At 35.7% G+C, this 17,901-nt stretch overlaps 1 protein-coding gene across 3 annotated transcripts in view; it reads right to left on the bottom strand.

Moving 5' to 3' along the window:
* Nucleotides 1–9,784: 9,784 nt before the first annotated feature.
* PRDM5 (PR/SET domain 5) overlaps nt 9,785–17,901 on the bottom strand; it is a 183,457-nt gene continuing 175,340 nt past the window's right edge. For all 3 annotated transcript variants that reach the window (XM_058666903.1, XM_058666905.1, XM_058666904.1), the window contains 2 exons: nt 14,313–14,417; nt 9,785–10,422 (listed from right to left, as the gene is read on the bottom strand). In XM_058666903.1, coding sequence (XP_058522886.1) covers nt 10,258–10,422; nt 14,313–14,417 — 270 coding nt within the window. In that variant the 3' untranslated portion in view covers nt 9,785–10,257. The remainder of the gene's footprint in view (nt 10,423–14,312; nt 14,418–17,901) is intronic.

Genomic DNA, 17,901 nt, shown 5'->3' with positions numbered 1-17,901 from the left:
ATTAATTATTTGAAATCATGAACATGGAAGATTTTTCCATTTTTGGTGTCTTATTTTCTTAATGGTTTATAATTTTCATTGTAGAGATATGTCACAACCTACTTAAAATTGTAGTTATTGTGAATGCACTGATTTTCCAAGTTCTTCCTCAGACATGGCATTTGTGTGTGTGTGTAAAAATCTATTAACTTCTATGTGTTACTTTTGTAACCTACAAATTTGTAAGTTCTTTTATGAAATCCAACAACCTCTTAGTATAGTCTTCAGCTTCTCCTTTGCATAGGATCATATCACCTGAAAGGAATAATTTGAATTCCTCCTATCCCAATTTATCCCTTTGATTTTATAGTTTCTATGGATACAACTCTCAGAACTGCGTTGAATAGTAATAGTGAGAGTGGGCATCCTTGCTTGGTTAGATATCGGTAGAAATGCATCTAGTTTTTCATTATTCCACTGGATGTGGGTTTGTTGTATACTGCCTTGATTGTGTTTAGACATGTTTTATCTATATCCAGAATTTTTTTTTTATCATTGAAGTGTATTCTATTTTACCGAATGTTTTCTCCGCATTGTTGAGATTATCAGGTGGATTTTATTCAGTTTGTTAATGTGATGTATCCCATTTATTGATTTCCACATATTGAACTATCCCTGCATAAATTTGAGATAAATACAACTTGTTCTGGGTGAATAATCTTTTTGAGGTGCTCTTGGATTTAATTAGCATGTATTTTCATCTATGCTACTCAGCAACATTGGTATATATATCTTTTTTGTTTTATATATGTATATATATGTATACATACATGCACAGAAACACACATGCATATGCATATATGTATTAGTTTGGGGGATAATGTAATACTGGCCTCATAGAAGTAGTTTGGGAGGATTCTCTTCCATTCTATTGTTTTGAATAGTCTGAAAATAATTTGAATTAGTTCTTGAAAAATTTTGTGGAATTTATCAGTGAAGCCATCCACTCTTGGCCTTTTTCTTTGTTGGGAGGTCTTCATTATCGATTATATCTCTGTCCTTACAATTGATCTATTTAGATTTTCTATGTCATTTTGAGTTAATTCAGATACAAGTATGTGTGCAAACATCTATCCATTTTCTTCTAGACATTCCAAGTGTGTTGTTTGCATAGCTGTTTGTAGAAATTCTTGATGAGTCCTTTTAGGTTTGTGATGTCCATTGTAACATATTTTCATCTCTGGTTTTATTCAGAGGTTGCCTCCCCCTTTTGGTTAGTTGTGCCGATATGTATCAATTTTGTTTACTTTGCCAAAAATCCCAGTTTTTCATTTCACCGAAGTTTTGTGAGATTTTTATTGTTTCAATTTTGCATACTCTCTAATTTTATTGTTTATTTACTAATTTCGGATTTAGTTTGTTTTTGTTGTTTTACTACGTCATTGAGATGCACTGCTAGGTTTATTTGCTGCCTTGTCTGATTCTTTAGGTAATAATTTCCTCTCAACATGGTGCTTGCTGCATCCCCAAAGTTTTACATGTTGTGCTGTCATTTTAATTTGCTTCCAGATTTTTTAACTTGTTATTATTCCTGCTGTTATCCAGTGTTCATTCAGAGGTGTATTATTCAGTCTTCATGTATATTCATATTTTTAGAGTTTCTTAGGTTGCTAATCTCAAGCTTCGTTCCACTGTGGTTGGAAAAGACGCACAGCATAATTTCAAAAATTTTTGAATTGTTAATTTACTTTATGGTCTAGCAAGTTGTCCATCCCACAGATGGTTTTTTCTAAACCATCTGAACCATTTTAACTATACAGTATGGCACAGTAATGTTACTTATTACACATTGTTGTGAAACCTCTTTCTAGAATGCTATCATCTTACAAACTTGAAATTGAATTACTTCATTTCGCTTTATCCCCATCTCTCGGTAACTACATTTACTTTCTGTTTTCTTGAGTTGACTACTATGAATACTCTTATAACTGGAATTAACTTTTTCTAATTATTTCACTTATATTGCCTTTTGTAACTACCTTTATTTCTGTTAGTGTGATGTCTTCACGCCTCACCCATGTTGTAACATATGACAAAACTGCCTTCATTTAACACCAAATATTAAGAGCTAGGATTATCAAGAGCAATTAGACCTTGAAGGGGTCTTCCTTCATGAATGAATTGATGACATTATTGCATAAGCTCATTCTTGCATAAGAGTGAACTTGACTTTCCTCTCTCACATTTTCTTAATCTTTGTCTCCCTCTGTTGCCTTCCACCCTAGGATCATGGAGTAAAAAGCCTTTGTCAGAAGGTGTAAGTTAATCTTCAACTTCTCAACCTCTATGAGAAAAATCCCTTTTCACTCTCAATACCCAATCTTAGGAATTCTGTTACAGCGTAACAAAGAAGATTTTACATATCTTAATGCATACCAAGAGATGTGATTGCTGAATCATATGGTAATTCTATTTCTAAAAAAATTTTTTTACCATTCTGCTTTTCTGTAATTGACACACCAGTTTGCGCCCTCACCTCATTTGTTATTTTTCAGATTATTATTCTTAGTTTGTTTCCTTTCTCCTTTAAACATTTCTTCAAAATGTAGAGACAGAGAGTAAGAGACAGAGCTAGTCACAGATTTTCTGATGAGGGAAATTGCTGTATACAAAATTGACAGAAAAGATTAAAGGTGAAATTCTAAGACTTAAGACTGTAAAGCCAGAAGAAAAGAGGAAATTGTTATAACCTTTGTATTTGAACCAGTGTTTACAGGAATGCAAGCATCACAGACAGCAATGCTGTTACACCACAATGCTGTGTACACATACAGTTACACCATATTCATTTCATTTTCCACAAACTTTTTGAAATTTCCTCATTTGTATTGTTTCCTTGTTACTGTAGATTGACATTGTTATTATTAAACAGAGAACTCTCATCTTTTCACTTAAGAGAAGCTATCTTGCTTCTTGGCCTTTTGGATAAGATCAAGTGTAAAGGAAAGGCTGTCTACAGCTCCTCTCTGGCAAAACTCGATGGCAGCATCACTGCTTCTGTGCTTTGAAATGAGCTATGTGAACATAGCTCCACATAACAACTACAGTTATGCTGTATCAATCTGATAGATACTAAGCTATTAGTGAGATAGTAGCACATACACTGCAGACCAGAAAAATAATGGATCGAATTCTAGGTGGGATAGAGGACAGTTCAAAATTGAACCAGGTTGCTTAAAATAACATGTAACTTAAAACTTAGGAATTGTTAATTTCTGCAATTTTCCACTTAATATTTTTGGACCCCAGCTCACCACAAGGAACTGAAACTAAAACAAGGTAAAATGACAGACAGGAGTGGGGGACCACTCTACAGTGTAAGATAAGCAAAAATCCAATTTCATCCCTTAGTATATGAACATTCATTTTTCTATTTGCTTGAAAATGATCTATTTTCCCACTGATATTCTTGGTTACAGATCATGTTGGTATGTGCATAAAGGCTTTTTTTATTGGCCACCTGTTTTATTACATGGATCGAATCGTATTCTTAATGTAAGCACATTGCCTTGACTACTTCACTCTGTAGTATATTTTGAAATCTAAACTGCAATCACCTTTGGTATTGTTTTTAGGATGTTGTGGCTTATAGAACATACATTTTGAATTTTTCTTCACATCTTAATGACACTGAGCTATCCCAATATTCCTCTCAGAATCTATAGAAAGTAATAACCCATCAGGGGAAGAACTCAGGGTAAAAGAGAATCATAAAAATCTACAGACTAGGGGATGGCACTGTGACACAAAAAGTTAAGCTACTTGCCACAGTGCCAACATCCTACATGGGCACTGGTTTGAGAATCGGTTCCTCCAGTTCTGATCCGACTCTCTGCTATTGCAAATGGGAAAGCAACAGATCACACAAGTGCTGAGCTTCTAAACATACATGGGAGACTCCAAAGAAACTCCTGCTCCTGGCTTTGCCATGGCACAGCTTCGGCTGTTGTACCATTCTGGGAAATAAACCAGTGGATAGATCTCTTTGTTTCTTTCCCTGAAATCCCATTCTGTATAGTTCTTTCCAACAAGTAAAAATAAATCTTAAAAGATTAAGTGTCAGAGTTTACAATCTATATAAAGCCAACTGGCTTATTTGAAATACTGAGTCTATAAATACATAAACAATGAAATTCACCTCCTACAATCTCATAGTTAGACCTCAAGGGATAAAATTTAGATCCCGGAGTTCAGAAATAAGAGGAGCTAACTCATCATTCTAAAATTTAGCCATGGTGAAACTAGAGAATTGTCCAAAGTTATACAGCAGCTAACATGGAACAAAAGAATTCCACATGGAAAGAGCTGGAAAGGCTGAAAGCTACAACTTAAGTTTCACTTGACACTGCTTTATTTTACCTTAATGTTTCTGGAAAAAAAATTGTGTATTGCATTGTTAAGTGGGAAGTGAGCTGCAAAGATCTACTTTTACTTAGTTGACGAACACTCTCATCAGAAAGTAAGGGCTCCGGGAGGATTTCCTTCCTTCAGAAATAAAACTACATTTCTGTCCAAAGTTATGATTGGCTAATTTATATGAAGTTTAATATTTTGGAATTTGTAATTACTACAAATGATATTATACAAAAGAATCATCAGTTTGACAATTTACATAAAAGTGTTATATTCAATCAAATGTGATGCTGTTCCCTATGTCTGTCCTCTTTATGTTCCATTTTAGGATAGGAAACAAAATTTGTTTGCATTTCAAGCCTTTCTTTTTCTATCAAAAGTGGCTATTTTAGCTGTCCTCATGCTAATATTTACTTTAGAATAAAAAAAATACATATAGAGTTGGCGTCACTGTACATGTTTCTATGGACTGTTTTCATCAAACTTTAACCATAAGCTATATTGTTTCAATTAATTCTAATAATAGAGTCACTCTACTTTCAAGAGTTATTCTTACATGCATAGTGTGTAAGCCTCTGGAAAGCATCTGAAAGCATCTCTTGCTTTATATCGTAATCAGCAGCTACCCTCGGTCAGCTAGTATTATACAGAGGAGGGCCTCAGTGCATGTCTGAAATGCCAGGCTTTTATCAGATTTACACACTACTGCTGATGAATTTCATATGCTAGGTTTGAGGCAATGCATCTCTCCCAGTACAGACACCATTACGAGCCCAGCCAGCCATTCAGAGGCTGCGAGAAGAGCAGGACAAATTCACCATCGGAACTGGAAAACAATCAATTCAGTCCTGCAAGGATAAGAAATGAGAAATGTCAATACCTCCGTAATTCATTAAATACAACAACTGGGCTACACTTTTCATGGAACCACAGAAAAGTTTTCTGTAGAAGCATGGAAAATAAAATAAGCCAAATATTAAGGAAAAAGATACCAGACAAGATTTTTTTTGTAAAAATCACTGTCAGCCAAATTGAGAAAGTAATGGGATGATCCTAGTATCCATTGTGAGCCTGGACTCTTTTCCTTAATTTATTGTGTTAGTAAAGGAAATAACATTTCTGGATTCTCTAAGTTTAATTAGTTCCTAGCAAATGCACCACTCTTTTTTTTGTCAGAAACAATGTTATTTTATAGACATGCATTTGAATTCATTTGGAGGATCAAGTTTCAGTTGTCCCACTTTCTTTGTGTTCAGCATATGAATCATTAACATGACTTTAATCTTACCTTCTTCCTGCCATGTGATATGGCAAAGCGGTATGAGTTTAGAAAGTGAATTACAAGTGCCTAAATGCTTGTATAACTAAGAAGCTTAAGTAGGTTAATGGATATCTATGTCACTATTTTGTGTAACTAAAGAACATTTACTTGAAAATGTTAAAATATTTTTAAAGGAAAAAAGAAAATGCACATTGCAAACTTCAGCAGCACCTTGTAACATAAGATGGCTGCCTCCTTCTACAATTTTAGAAATACTTTCAAGATGTACAAACACTTGGATGCAACGGCTATGAAAACACTAAGGGTAACGGCAATAGTGTTTCCTTTTCACCCCAAACAATTTTAAAACCTTCACTTGGCTTTGTTATAGGCTATGCTACTCATGTTAACACCAAGTCTGATAGTGGTTTGTATAGAACTGTCAGATTTTTTGTTTTGAAGATTTACAGAAAGGAGACACATAGAGAAAGATCATCCATCCACTGGTTCACTCTTTAAGTGGGCGAAACAGCTGGAGCTGAGCTGATCCAAAGCCAGGAGCTTCTTCTGGGTCTTCCACGTGGATGCAAGGTCCCAAGGCTTTGAGCTGTCCTCTGCTGCTTTCCAAAGCCACAAGCAGAGCTGGATGGGACATGGAGCAGTTGGGAGACACACTGGCGTCTGGATGGGAAGTGGAGAAGCTCTCTACAGTCACAAAGTCAAAATGAGTCATAAAGTGACATTTGAAGACTTGAGAAAAAATGGAACATTCTTACTGTGTATGTTCCTTTCTTTCCATTTTGAGAGAGCCAGCGTACACAAGAACAAATATACCAAATAAGGTTGTAGGACATCTGTAATCTACACTCACATTCATCATTGACCTGGCTGCAACAAATCAGCAAAACTTTATGCAAAATAATAGACTGCATGTATAAGCACTGCATACACAATCCTCGTCAGAAAAGCAGAAACACACACACACACACACACACACACACACACGTGCACACTTTGGAAGAACTGTTGCTTGAAAGTTGCATTTTAATTATGTGATCCCAAGAATGAATCACCAATGAATACTTTCATGCTGTGACAGATAATTATTGTCTTTCAATAAAAGCTTCCACTTGCACATAACCAAGAACCAATAACCAAAAGCAAAAAACAAAAGAAAAATAAATACCTAGCTATTCATCCATTCACAAAGCTATCCATCATGGCTTATAAAACAAGTACATTTTGCTATTCAGCTTGTAAAACAAGAAAGAAAAATCACGCAAATGTGTAAATGTTAACACACGGAAGACAAAGATTACAAAGAAATATCTGAATCTACTTTCATTCCTGAACACTTCTTAAAAGTTACATAGCCAAGACTTCAGATAACTGAGAATTTGAGACCAAAAACTGTACACAAGTCAAATCTACAAGAAAGGAGAAAAAAAAACCACATTTTTTATAAGAAACCATCATTTATTTTATGCATTAGAAAGGCAGGATGACAGAGTGAAAGGAGACACAGATAGGGTGTTTTCCATTCCATCTCGGTCCCCAGACACCGTCAACAGCAGGGTCTGGTCCACAGTTAAGCCAACAATCCACATACAGGTCCCCAATACTTGAGCTCAAATACGTGGGTCATCGTTTGCTGCCTTCCCACATGTGTCAGTTGGATTGGAAGTCCAGATTTTAGTGTGGTAAAACTTCTAGAGTCCCTAGGCCCATGAACTAGCACTTTGAAATGACATATGGCTGTCCCAAAATGGCAGCTTAGCTCACTGCACCACAACACTTGCCCTGCAGAGATATTTTAAAGTGGTAACTTGTACTCCAGCTTGCCTGTAAGCCTTTTTTTCTATGGTTACATGTTTACACTTTTATTATGCATGCCTAAAAAGGTTCTTTGAGGTTGGTCTTATAGCATAACAGGTTAGGAAGCCACTTGTAATACTGGTACCAGATGGTTCAAGTCTTAGCTGCTCCACTTCCTGTCCAACTCTGTTAATTTGCCTAGAGAAGCAGCAGAAGATTGCCCAAGGGTTTTGGCCCCTACACCCTAGTAGGAGACCCAATGAAACTCCTGGCTTCAATTTGCCTAGCTCCAGGCCCAGCCATTCCAACCCTTTAGGGAGTAAACCAGCAGATAAAAGATTTCTTTCTGTCTCTACCTCACCCTCTGTAACTCACCTTCAAATAAATACTTTTTTGAAACAGCTTATTTTGCTACTGATAAGCAACTTAAAAGGTTAATTGCTTTACTATATTCAAACAGTCACTAACAAATTGTTTTGGTTTCAGTTCTTGGAGAAGGTGGGTACTGCTAGGTTCTTTTACATCAATTTCTAAAGATTTTGTCTGGAGGCAGGAAAGTTTTCCTTAACAGGTTGTTACACAGCATCGTCACACCACAATTCCTAGGGCACTATCCCTGCTATTCCAGTGAACTGTACCTACTGACAAAAGTTGGTGATGGGGAAGGGAGGGAGCAGGTGTTGGATTTCCATTGCAGCAGACACAGCTTGGGATGCATGGGCTGAGAAGTGCCTGGTATACTTCTGGTTCCAGCTTTGGGCTAAAGTACATCCTGAGAAGCGGCGGGTAAAGGCTTAAGAACTTGGATCCAGGCCACCGATATGGAACCTGATCGAGTTTCTGGCCTTCATGGCATTGTTCCAGACATTGGGAAATGAACTAGTGGATGGAAGAATTCTGTCTGTCCCTGTGTCTATCTGTATTTCATGTGAATAAAAGTAAATTCAATAATCAAAAATATTTTGCTTGTGAGATCCTTTCAAGTTACCATAGTTGGTTATGATGCATTTCCTTGAAAAGGTGGCAGCTTGAGGAATAGGCAGGGTATGTCTAAATGATACACACTATACATTCTCAGCTAGTTTTTTAATATATTCAAATGGGATTAAGCACATGATTATATTGAACTGAAAACCTTTTCAATCTAAAAATAAATTGTCGACGGAAATGACATAGTAAGAAATAAGATCAAGATTTATTTTCATAAAATACAGTAATTCCAAATACAAAATGCTACAAATACATTACTATTAGCTTTTCCTAATTATTCTAGAATTTATAATTGAGTTTAAATGCCGATACTGATTCCTTTATGTCTCTTTTTATAACTGGAAATGGGCATGGATATAATTCTATATGGATCCTTGACATAAAAATAAAAGCTGTCTTCAGAGAGTATTTCTTCTTGACTCATTAGAACTAAATAACCTCCTTACATTATATTATCACTCTATGGTGTGGGTTCCAATCACAGAGACTAGTAGTTTGGGCTTCATTTTAATTTTTTTTCCTGGCTTTTGGATTCCTCTCTGTTATTTTGACATAACTATTATATGTATCATATTGTCTCTTCCAACAAGCTGTTCATTGTGTGTTGCTGTCAACTATCTTACTGAAATAAAACCGAAAGCAAGAAATTACGCTTCTTGCTTCAATTTCCCTTAAGCATCAGTGACAATTTAAATCATAACAATGGCCAAGTTTGCATTTTTATTCTGGATTCCTAATTATATGGGATGATTGAGGGCAATTCAAAAGTGTTTCAGAATCCCCTACTGCCAAGATTCTGGAAAACATCTTTTGCAAAAGAGAATGTTAATGCTCTGAGGACCCCAATACATGCGCACTAAACCCTTGTGTGCACTTTTACGGAATGAGAGGGTAAAGGGCCATGCAAATCATTACCAATGTGCGAATGTCAGGCCATCATTGTTCCTTCACTCTGTTATTCATCAAATATAGGGGATCCATTCTATTTATGTTAACATATGTGTGTATGCATATGTATAATTTCTAAAGGTAACTAGCACAAACTCAGGAAGGCCAGTCTAATGAACAGTTAAATGTTGTATTTTTTTTTGTACAGCTTATTCCAGACCATGAACATCTGCAATTGAAGAGGATAGGATGTAATGTTTCATGAGAATTCACTAAAATGAACCATCTTTTTAATAGACATTTCAGTTCTCAAACATTTCATTTCAAATTTATTTGTCGTATGGAGCCGTTAAGTAAAGCACCACTCCACTTCATAAAATAGCAAGTATTTGTCTTGTTACCAGGTTTGAGATTTTGAAAACTATTGCTTTTTTCCCTTTTGTTTAAATAAATGCTTGGAAACTTGGTTTCTTTCTGTCTCAATTAAGAACCAGCTGCATTTACCAGTATTCACAAGTCCACGGTAACACACAAACACACAGACGCACACTCACACTGAAAAGATGAGAACAAAATAAAAAGGCTTAGTGAGGAAGCATGTTAATAACCTTCGATACAGGCAGATGTTCAAGACAGAAAGCTACAACTCCCTTTCTCCACTTTTAAAAGACAAGTAGCACTTTGTAATTTATAGAGGGTTATTCCCTGCTTATTGTTACCATTTCATAACAAAAGTAAGATTTTTATTTTGTTTTGTTTTTACATATGCATCTACAAATCTAAAAGTAAGCGAATAGGACTGAGAGAGTGGTAAGTTACTCTTGGTTATTTCTGCTATGCTGTTCAGGTGTGAAAACCTGGGATTCTTATTAAGAGCCCTTCTGAATGGCTTAATTCCCTTACAGCTACCATTAGCTGTCAGCTACACCATGGATATTGTCCATGTGCACTTTGAGGTAGTCATTCCTTGTAAACTTCTTATGGCAAAACTGGCATTCTGCCAGTGGGCGATTGGGATTATGAGTCATCTTGTGTCGGATCAGCATTTTCTTCAGGCTGAAAGCCAAGTCACAGACCTAGAAAAGACCCAAAGACACCAAACATATTATACTGAAAAAGTGAAGACATAAGAACATATAACATATACAATACAGATCATGCAAACTCTTACTATCATGTAAGATACTAACAGCTGGAAGACTATCTTGGAATAAATGAAATCTAACAACCAAGCTAAAAGACAACAAAAGTATAGTTCTCAAGAATCATTTGCACTGAGTTTGTGTTTTCTGCGCCTCAATCGTCCTCTTCTCCCCTCAGCTGAAGGATTTAAGTATCTCTGCAGAAATATCTCCTGGAGAACAAAACCCTTACTAGAAGGAAGCAAATTTACAATTTCTTATTGAACATCCTAAAAAAAACCGCTTTATAGTTTAGATGAATTCTAATTTCTTAACAGGGCATAAATGGCACAGAACATTATTTTATCAGTGATTCTTTCAATTTAGTGCCATTTGTAAAGCAAAAAGGTTAGCTTTATTGTAAACGTCATGTGGAAATTCATCTCACTATCGCATTTCTTTATTTTACATGTATAAATAGATGCACAGCTGGGAGGAGAGGAAGGTGACTGGGGTGCAGAGAACACAAAGGCAATGCATGCTGCATGCTTAACTGAAGCATAGAAAAAGTTTACTTCCTATTAGCTTTTCCATACTGCCAGTTGGCTCAACAAATGTTAAATACTATAATTAAAAAGATCAAAAACAGAAGATATAAGGCATAATTAGTCCAGTTGTAAAAGAAAAATTTAAGCTTTGTGTTAGTCACAAAACTTGCATTTAGATGAAACTCTTCAAAAGCACACCTACTATAAAACAGGCATATCAAATTAGATAAAATGCCATGAAAAACATAGTGAAGACAATGATAGGAGAAGCAGATTATAAAAATACTTAACAGAAGGCTGGGGTAGTGAATAAGGGAAGGCATGTGAAAAGTCCTCAGGCAGATAAAAAGCTTGTGCTTTCTGTTACGTGGGAAAGAGAATGGACATTCACAGCAACAAGAAAATCAGAAAGTCACAAGCGCCTATTTTGGCAAAGAGGGAGAAGAATCTAGAACTCATGCATTTGGATTTGCAAATAAGCAGCATTAATATGAGACAGAAAGCAAGCAAGCTTTGGAAGCAGATCTCTCTCTTTCCAAGTAAAAGTCCCTGACCTCACTCTTTAAACCTGAAACCTCTCACCCTCTCCGGATCCCCTTTTTCTCCACTGAGATTTGCTGATCAGACAGCATTTGTCACCTTGTGGTCCATGGAAGATAATCTTCCTAATTTAGTAATTATTGTCTGTCTCCATTCACCAGAGTCTCAGCTCTTTGAGACAAACACTCATTTAAGTTCCATTCACTCTGGATCTTGAGAGAAAAAACAGTATCTACAGAGTATGTTTCAACAGATATTTGCCAAAAAGCTAGCCTGGATTGGAATTTGACTGTATCAGTTACAAAAAGATTACATTTCCCTTAACTTTAGACTTGCTTCACAGGATTATTAACATACTTCATGCACATGGGTGTTATACTGAATACACTTTTTTAGGAAGACACATCAGTAGATTGGCACTAATATGACCAGGAGTTCTCAGTGATAGGATTAGAAACACTTTTAATTATCTGGCCCATTACAAACCCAACAGTAAGATCAATAACTGATACCACGGTGTGAGCATTAAGATGCCACTTGAGATATCTGTACCCCAAATTAGAGTCCCTGTGTTCAAGTTCTGGCTCAGCTTCTAATCCAGCTTCCTTCCAGTTCACATCCTGGAGGCAGCAGATGATGGCACCTGCATTTGGATTTCTGACATCCTTGTGGAAGACACAGAATGAATCTTAGGAGTGGGGAATCTTTTTTATTCTGTCGAGGGCCATGGGCCATTTGAGTATTTCTATAATCATTTGTGGATCTTACAAAATTATCAGTGTAAAAAGTTAGCCTGTTATAGATTTTCTGTATCACCTCGGTTGATTGACAGAGCCAGAACAAATGATTTTGAGGGTCTTATAAGACCAGTGATCTTGGAATTCCCTATTCCAGTATTAGTGAAACCCAATCACAGAAAGGTCAGATATTGTATGATTCCCTCAGGTGAAATGCCTGGAATAGGTCAATCTACAGTAGTGAAAATAGACTGGTGGCTTCCTGGGTCTGTGGGATTGGAAAATAACTGTTTATGGGTATGCGGGTTCATTCCGGGCTGACAAAATGTCAGAGTTTGGAAAGAAGTAATAGTTATGCAACACTATAATTGCTCTGAAGCTCACTGAACTACCCACTTCAAAATTATTACTTTTATTTAAGTAACTTTCACCTCAATTTAATAAGAAAAACAAAACACTCTGGTATAGTGATAATGTGGAGAATACATACATGGGAGTTTGGATGTAAGAAGATATGGTGCTGAGCCAAAATTCTGGTATAAGGATGAAGACTGAGAGGATGTAATGAGTCTGGAGAGGGGCTTTTTATGATGGGAGAGAGATGAGATGTGAGGTAAGAAAGGATGGCTTGTATCTAGCTGGAATGAGTAGATTAATAAAGTAATTTTGGAGCAAATACAGCCAGTTCTATATTTAGCAGGCTGTCTTTCAGAATTTGGAAAGATGAATTTTCCATCTGCTGTTTTACTCCCCGGATGGCTGCAATAGCCAGAGCTGGGCCAGGCTGAAGCCAGAACTCGGGAGCTTCTTCCAGGTTTCCCACATGGGTGGCAGGGTCCAAGCATGTGGATTATCTTTCTTTTCACAGATTGTTGGGAAGGAGTTGAACTCGAAGTGTGGCTGCCTAGACATGAAAAGATGCCCATAGGGGATGTCAGCGTCACAGGTGGTGGTGTTGCCTGCTTTGCTGCAACATCGATCCCTTCATTTGACATTTAAAGACAATCTGTATCATCCTATTTCACACTTTACAGTTTTACACCTTTTTCAAATTTATTTTTTATTAATTTGAAAGGTGGATCAACAGTGAGAGCAAGAAAGATACCTTCCATCCCTTGGTTCACTCTCTAAATGACCGTGAGAGCTGTGTCTGAGCCTGGTCAAAGCCAGGTGTCAGGAACTCCATCCTGTTCTCCCACATGGGTATCAGGGAATCCAGTACCTGAACCAACACCGTCTGCCTCCTGGGGTATACATCAACAGGTAGCTCAAGGAGAAGAGGAGGCAGATTTGAAATGCAACCTCCCTAGTAAAGATTCATCTCCTTGTGTCACCATTCCCATTTTCATATTACAATGTTAATGCCACTTTGTACTACCAGGCTACATTCATATCTTCATTTCTGTATCAGAAATATGCATCCTAGCACTTTTCCTAACACCTGTGTCAAATCTCTGTCAGCTATCCACCTCGTACACTACTGGCGGATAAGACACTTCAATTCCCAAATTAATGTTCCCAAATAATACATTTTATTGACAACAGTATTTTTCTTTTATTAAGTAATCTGAACACATACATGTAACAATACCATTTAAATTCAAATAACAAGCAGAAATTCTGAATTTAGAAATTCTAAAAAATTTACTGTTATTTAACACAAAATAGCTTATTTTAGCAATTCTTTGTCTGGATTTAGCAGAGTTAGTACGACTAATGGCATATCAATTGTGCTATTTCATGTGTCATTATCCCAACCTGCCAAATATTTGGGCAGATACATGAAAAATTCCTCATATCAATCAATTATATATTACATATTGGAAGAACAACTTCAATCTGATGGCATTAGAATGGCACAGAAATTTTTAAAAGGAAATCAGTGTTTATTTGCCTTCTGTAAATCAGATTAAATAAAAAGCCTACATCTACACATGGATCCATACATGCATACAGGTACACACATATTTACACACAATATTGGAGCACGCTGTTGAAAGAAAAGAAAATGCCAACTCACATCACACTGGAAAGGCTTTTCTCCAGTGTGTGTCCTCTTGTGTTCATCGAGGCCTCGCTTCTGGCTGAAGGCTTTGCTGCAGTCTGAGCACTTGTATGGCTTCTCCTGTAGTCAGTGAAAGAGACCATGATGAAGACTGAAGGCAAAGCCCTACTTGTTAAGTGTACACTGGGACAGCAGTGCAGGGGTTGACCTAAGTGTGCAGGGTGCTGCCACCAATTCACAGGGCTGTTGTGAGTTACATTCTCAGAAGATGCAGCAATAGTCACTGTTAATGAGACACCACAAAAACACTTACTCCAGGCAGTTCAGGTTAAGTGTTTTTTTCACTATATTCTTTTTGGTGATGTCTTACCTCAGCAGAGCTGGGTACTGGTAGCTGCTGTGATCTAACAACTTAAACTGAACCTTCAGGTTGTGTCTTCTGGCCTACGTGTCATAAAAATTCACTAAGATATCAAGCATATCATGAACCAAGAATGTGTGGGAACCCTTGATCAGTATGGTACATATTACTGTTTCATGGCGTTTCCTGGAAACAAAAACCTTTAAACCAAATTTATCAGATATTGTAGCAACATTAGAGGTATAATATTGCCTAGTAGTGTGCAAAGGAAATCCAAAGCAAACAATAATAATACATGAAAAAATGCTGGGACCAAGTTGTTATTTTTCAATAACAACCTTAAATGCAAATGGCCTAAATTCTCCAAGCAAAATACACACACACACAAAAAATGACCCAACTACTTGCTATATATAAGAAACACACTTCAACAACAAAGATGCACAAAGAGTTTTGCAAAAGAATAGAAGAGAAAGGAAAGAGGAGCAAGGGTTCTTATATCAGAGAAAATACATTTAATGCAAAAATTATTAAGAGATGAATAAAGACATTACATAATGCCTAAAGCGTCATTTCAACGTGAAAAAGGAACAATAATAAATGCATATGAAGCCAAGCCACCAAGTTATTTATAAAGAAAATGTATTTGTAATAGACCTGAAGGGAGACTTAGACTACAAAAAAATTAATTGTAGATTTCAACACTTCACTTTTATCAATGAACAGACAAAAAATAACAAAGAAACAAATAGAAAAAATTGGTATCTACAGCCCATTTCCAGCACAATGGACAGACCATATGTTAGGCCATAAAGAAAGCTTTAATAAATTAATCAAAGCACCTGAAATAATACCATATATCTTTTCTGATCACAATGGAATAAAGCTTAAAATTGACAACTTAGGAAACACATGGAGACAAATTATCAGGTTATTCATTAAATGAACAGTAGACCACACACAAAATCATAAAGGAAATCCAAAAATTCCTAGACATAAATGAAGAAAGTCATATAATGCCTCAAAATTTGTGAACCACAGCCAAGACACTGTTAAATGGGAGTTTTTAAAAACATATAGTGCCTATAACAAGAAATTGAAAATGGATAAAATAAATAACTTATTAGTGCATTTCAAAGACCAAAAAAAGGATAAATCAAACAGCAAATTAGCAGGAGAAAATAATCAAAGCTAGAGAAGAAACAAACAAAATTAAAACCAAGAAAATGTTACAAAAGATCAGTGAGATAAGTTAATTCAAGAGCTGCTTTTTTTTTTTGAAAAAAAGAATTTGCTGCTGAATTCTACCAAACTCTTCAAAAAGCTCTAATTCCCACTGCTCTCAACTATTCAAAACCACTGCAAAGGAATAAATCTTCCCAAACTCTTTCTGTGAAGCCCAAATCATCTTAATCCTCAAACAAACAAAAATTATATGACAAAGAAAGAAAACTGTAAACTAATATCTTGCATGAATACAGATGAAAAATAAAACAAGCATGCAAACAAACAAAAAAAGGATAAACAACATACTAGCTAATTTAATCCAACACATCAGAAAACTGATTCATTCACGCAGACTAAGTAGGATTAATCACTGATATGCAGATGGTTCAACATATATGAATCAATAAATGTGAAACGTAAAACCCATGTAATTATATTCAAGGATGTAGATAAAACATTGGATTAAAATGCAACATTCTTGTAGGATAAAAATTATTAAGCAATCTGGGTGTAGAGAGAACATTTCTCAACACAATTAATGCAATACATAAAAACCAACAGCCAGCATCACACTGACTTGGGAGAAAGCTGGAAGCAAGGCCTACTAAGATCTGGAACAATAATTCCCACTGTCAGCACTGCTCTTCATCATAGTCCTCAAGTTTTATCCAAAGCTATTAGGCAAGAAAAAGAAATGAAAGGGAGTAGGTCATGTTATCACTGTTTGCAGATGACACGATTCTATTTACGGAGGAATCAAAAGATCCTACTGAGAACTCATAAGAGAGTTCGGTAAAGTCTCAGAATATAAAATCCACATGCAAAATTCAATTGTTTTTTTTTCCAGAAACAATTCTATGAATGAGAAGGAAGCTGTAACATCAGTTCCATTCACAACAATTGCAAAAAACTATACGCACCTTGGAATAAATATAACTAAGTATGTGAGGGACTTCTATAATGAAAATCACAAAATTTGAAAAAAAAAGAACATACTAAATATAATGCAAATAATCTTCCATAGTTGTGAATTGGTAGAACTAAAAATCAATAAACTGTCCATATTATTGAAATCAATTTATAGTTTCAATGTGATCTCAATCAAAATACCCTCAATATACTCAGATCAAGAAAATATGTTGCTAAAAATTCAAATGGAAACACAATAGAACTGAATGGCAAAATATATATATATAATACATATATAGTACATACAATATATACAATACATATATATGTACAATAAATACAATATGTACACAATATATACTCTCTCTCTGGTATTGCAGTCCTCACAATACTAGATTTCAAAACCTCCTCCAGGGAAGCTATAATCAACACATACTGGTACTTGTACAAAAACTAGAGATACAGATTAATGGAACAGGATAGAAATCCCAGAAATGAATTCAAATATCTATAATCCCACTAATTTTTGACAAGTGAACTCAAAATGCCTCTAACTTCACAGCCTCTAACAAATTTGTTGTTTTAGATCAAAGTAAAGTTGAGCACCATTAAGCTGGATGTTAAATCAAAACCATCTGTCTCCTGTTACTAGAAATAGGAACTTTCATCATTTTGAAATGACCTTTTTTGCATAATTATCATTTTTATCTAGGATTAATATGTTTGTAATACAGCTACAAACATTTTGGGGGGATAGCCACAGATTTGCTTTTAAATATTTTTATATATAATAAAATATTTTTTATAATTAGCATATGATTAATTATATATGTATGTGAAAGGGAGGAAGAAACAGCCCCTCAGATACTGTCCATCAACTGGTCTACTCACCTAATTGCCTATAACAGCTGGGATTACACCCAGCTGAAGCCAGGAGCCCTGAACTCAGTTCAGGTATCCTGTCCTACTTGTCAGTGTGCAGCAATATTTATTATGTACCTTGGTCTTAATTGTCTTTCTAGTTTTATTTTAAGACTTATATTTTATTTGAATGTCAGAGTTACAGAGATAGAGAGATAGAGATCTTCCATCTGCTGTTTCACTCCC

The sequence above is a fragment of the Ochotona princeps genome, chromosome 7, assembly GCF_030435755.1.
Source record: "Ochotona princeps isolate mOchPri1 chromosome 7, mOchPri1.hap1, whole genome shotgun sequence".
Taxonomy (NCBI): Eukaryota; Metazoa; Chordata; class Mammalia; order Lagomorpha; family Ochotonidae; genus Ochotona; species Ochotona princeps.
The sequence above is the reverse complement of the archived record's forward strand: the minus strand, read 5'-3'. Positions and strand labels throughout refer to the sequence as shown.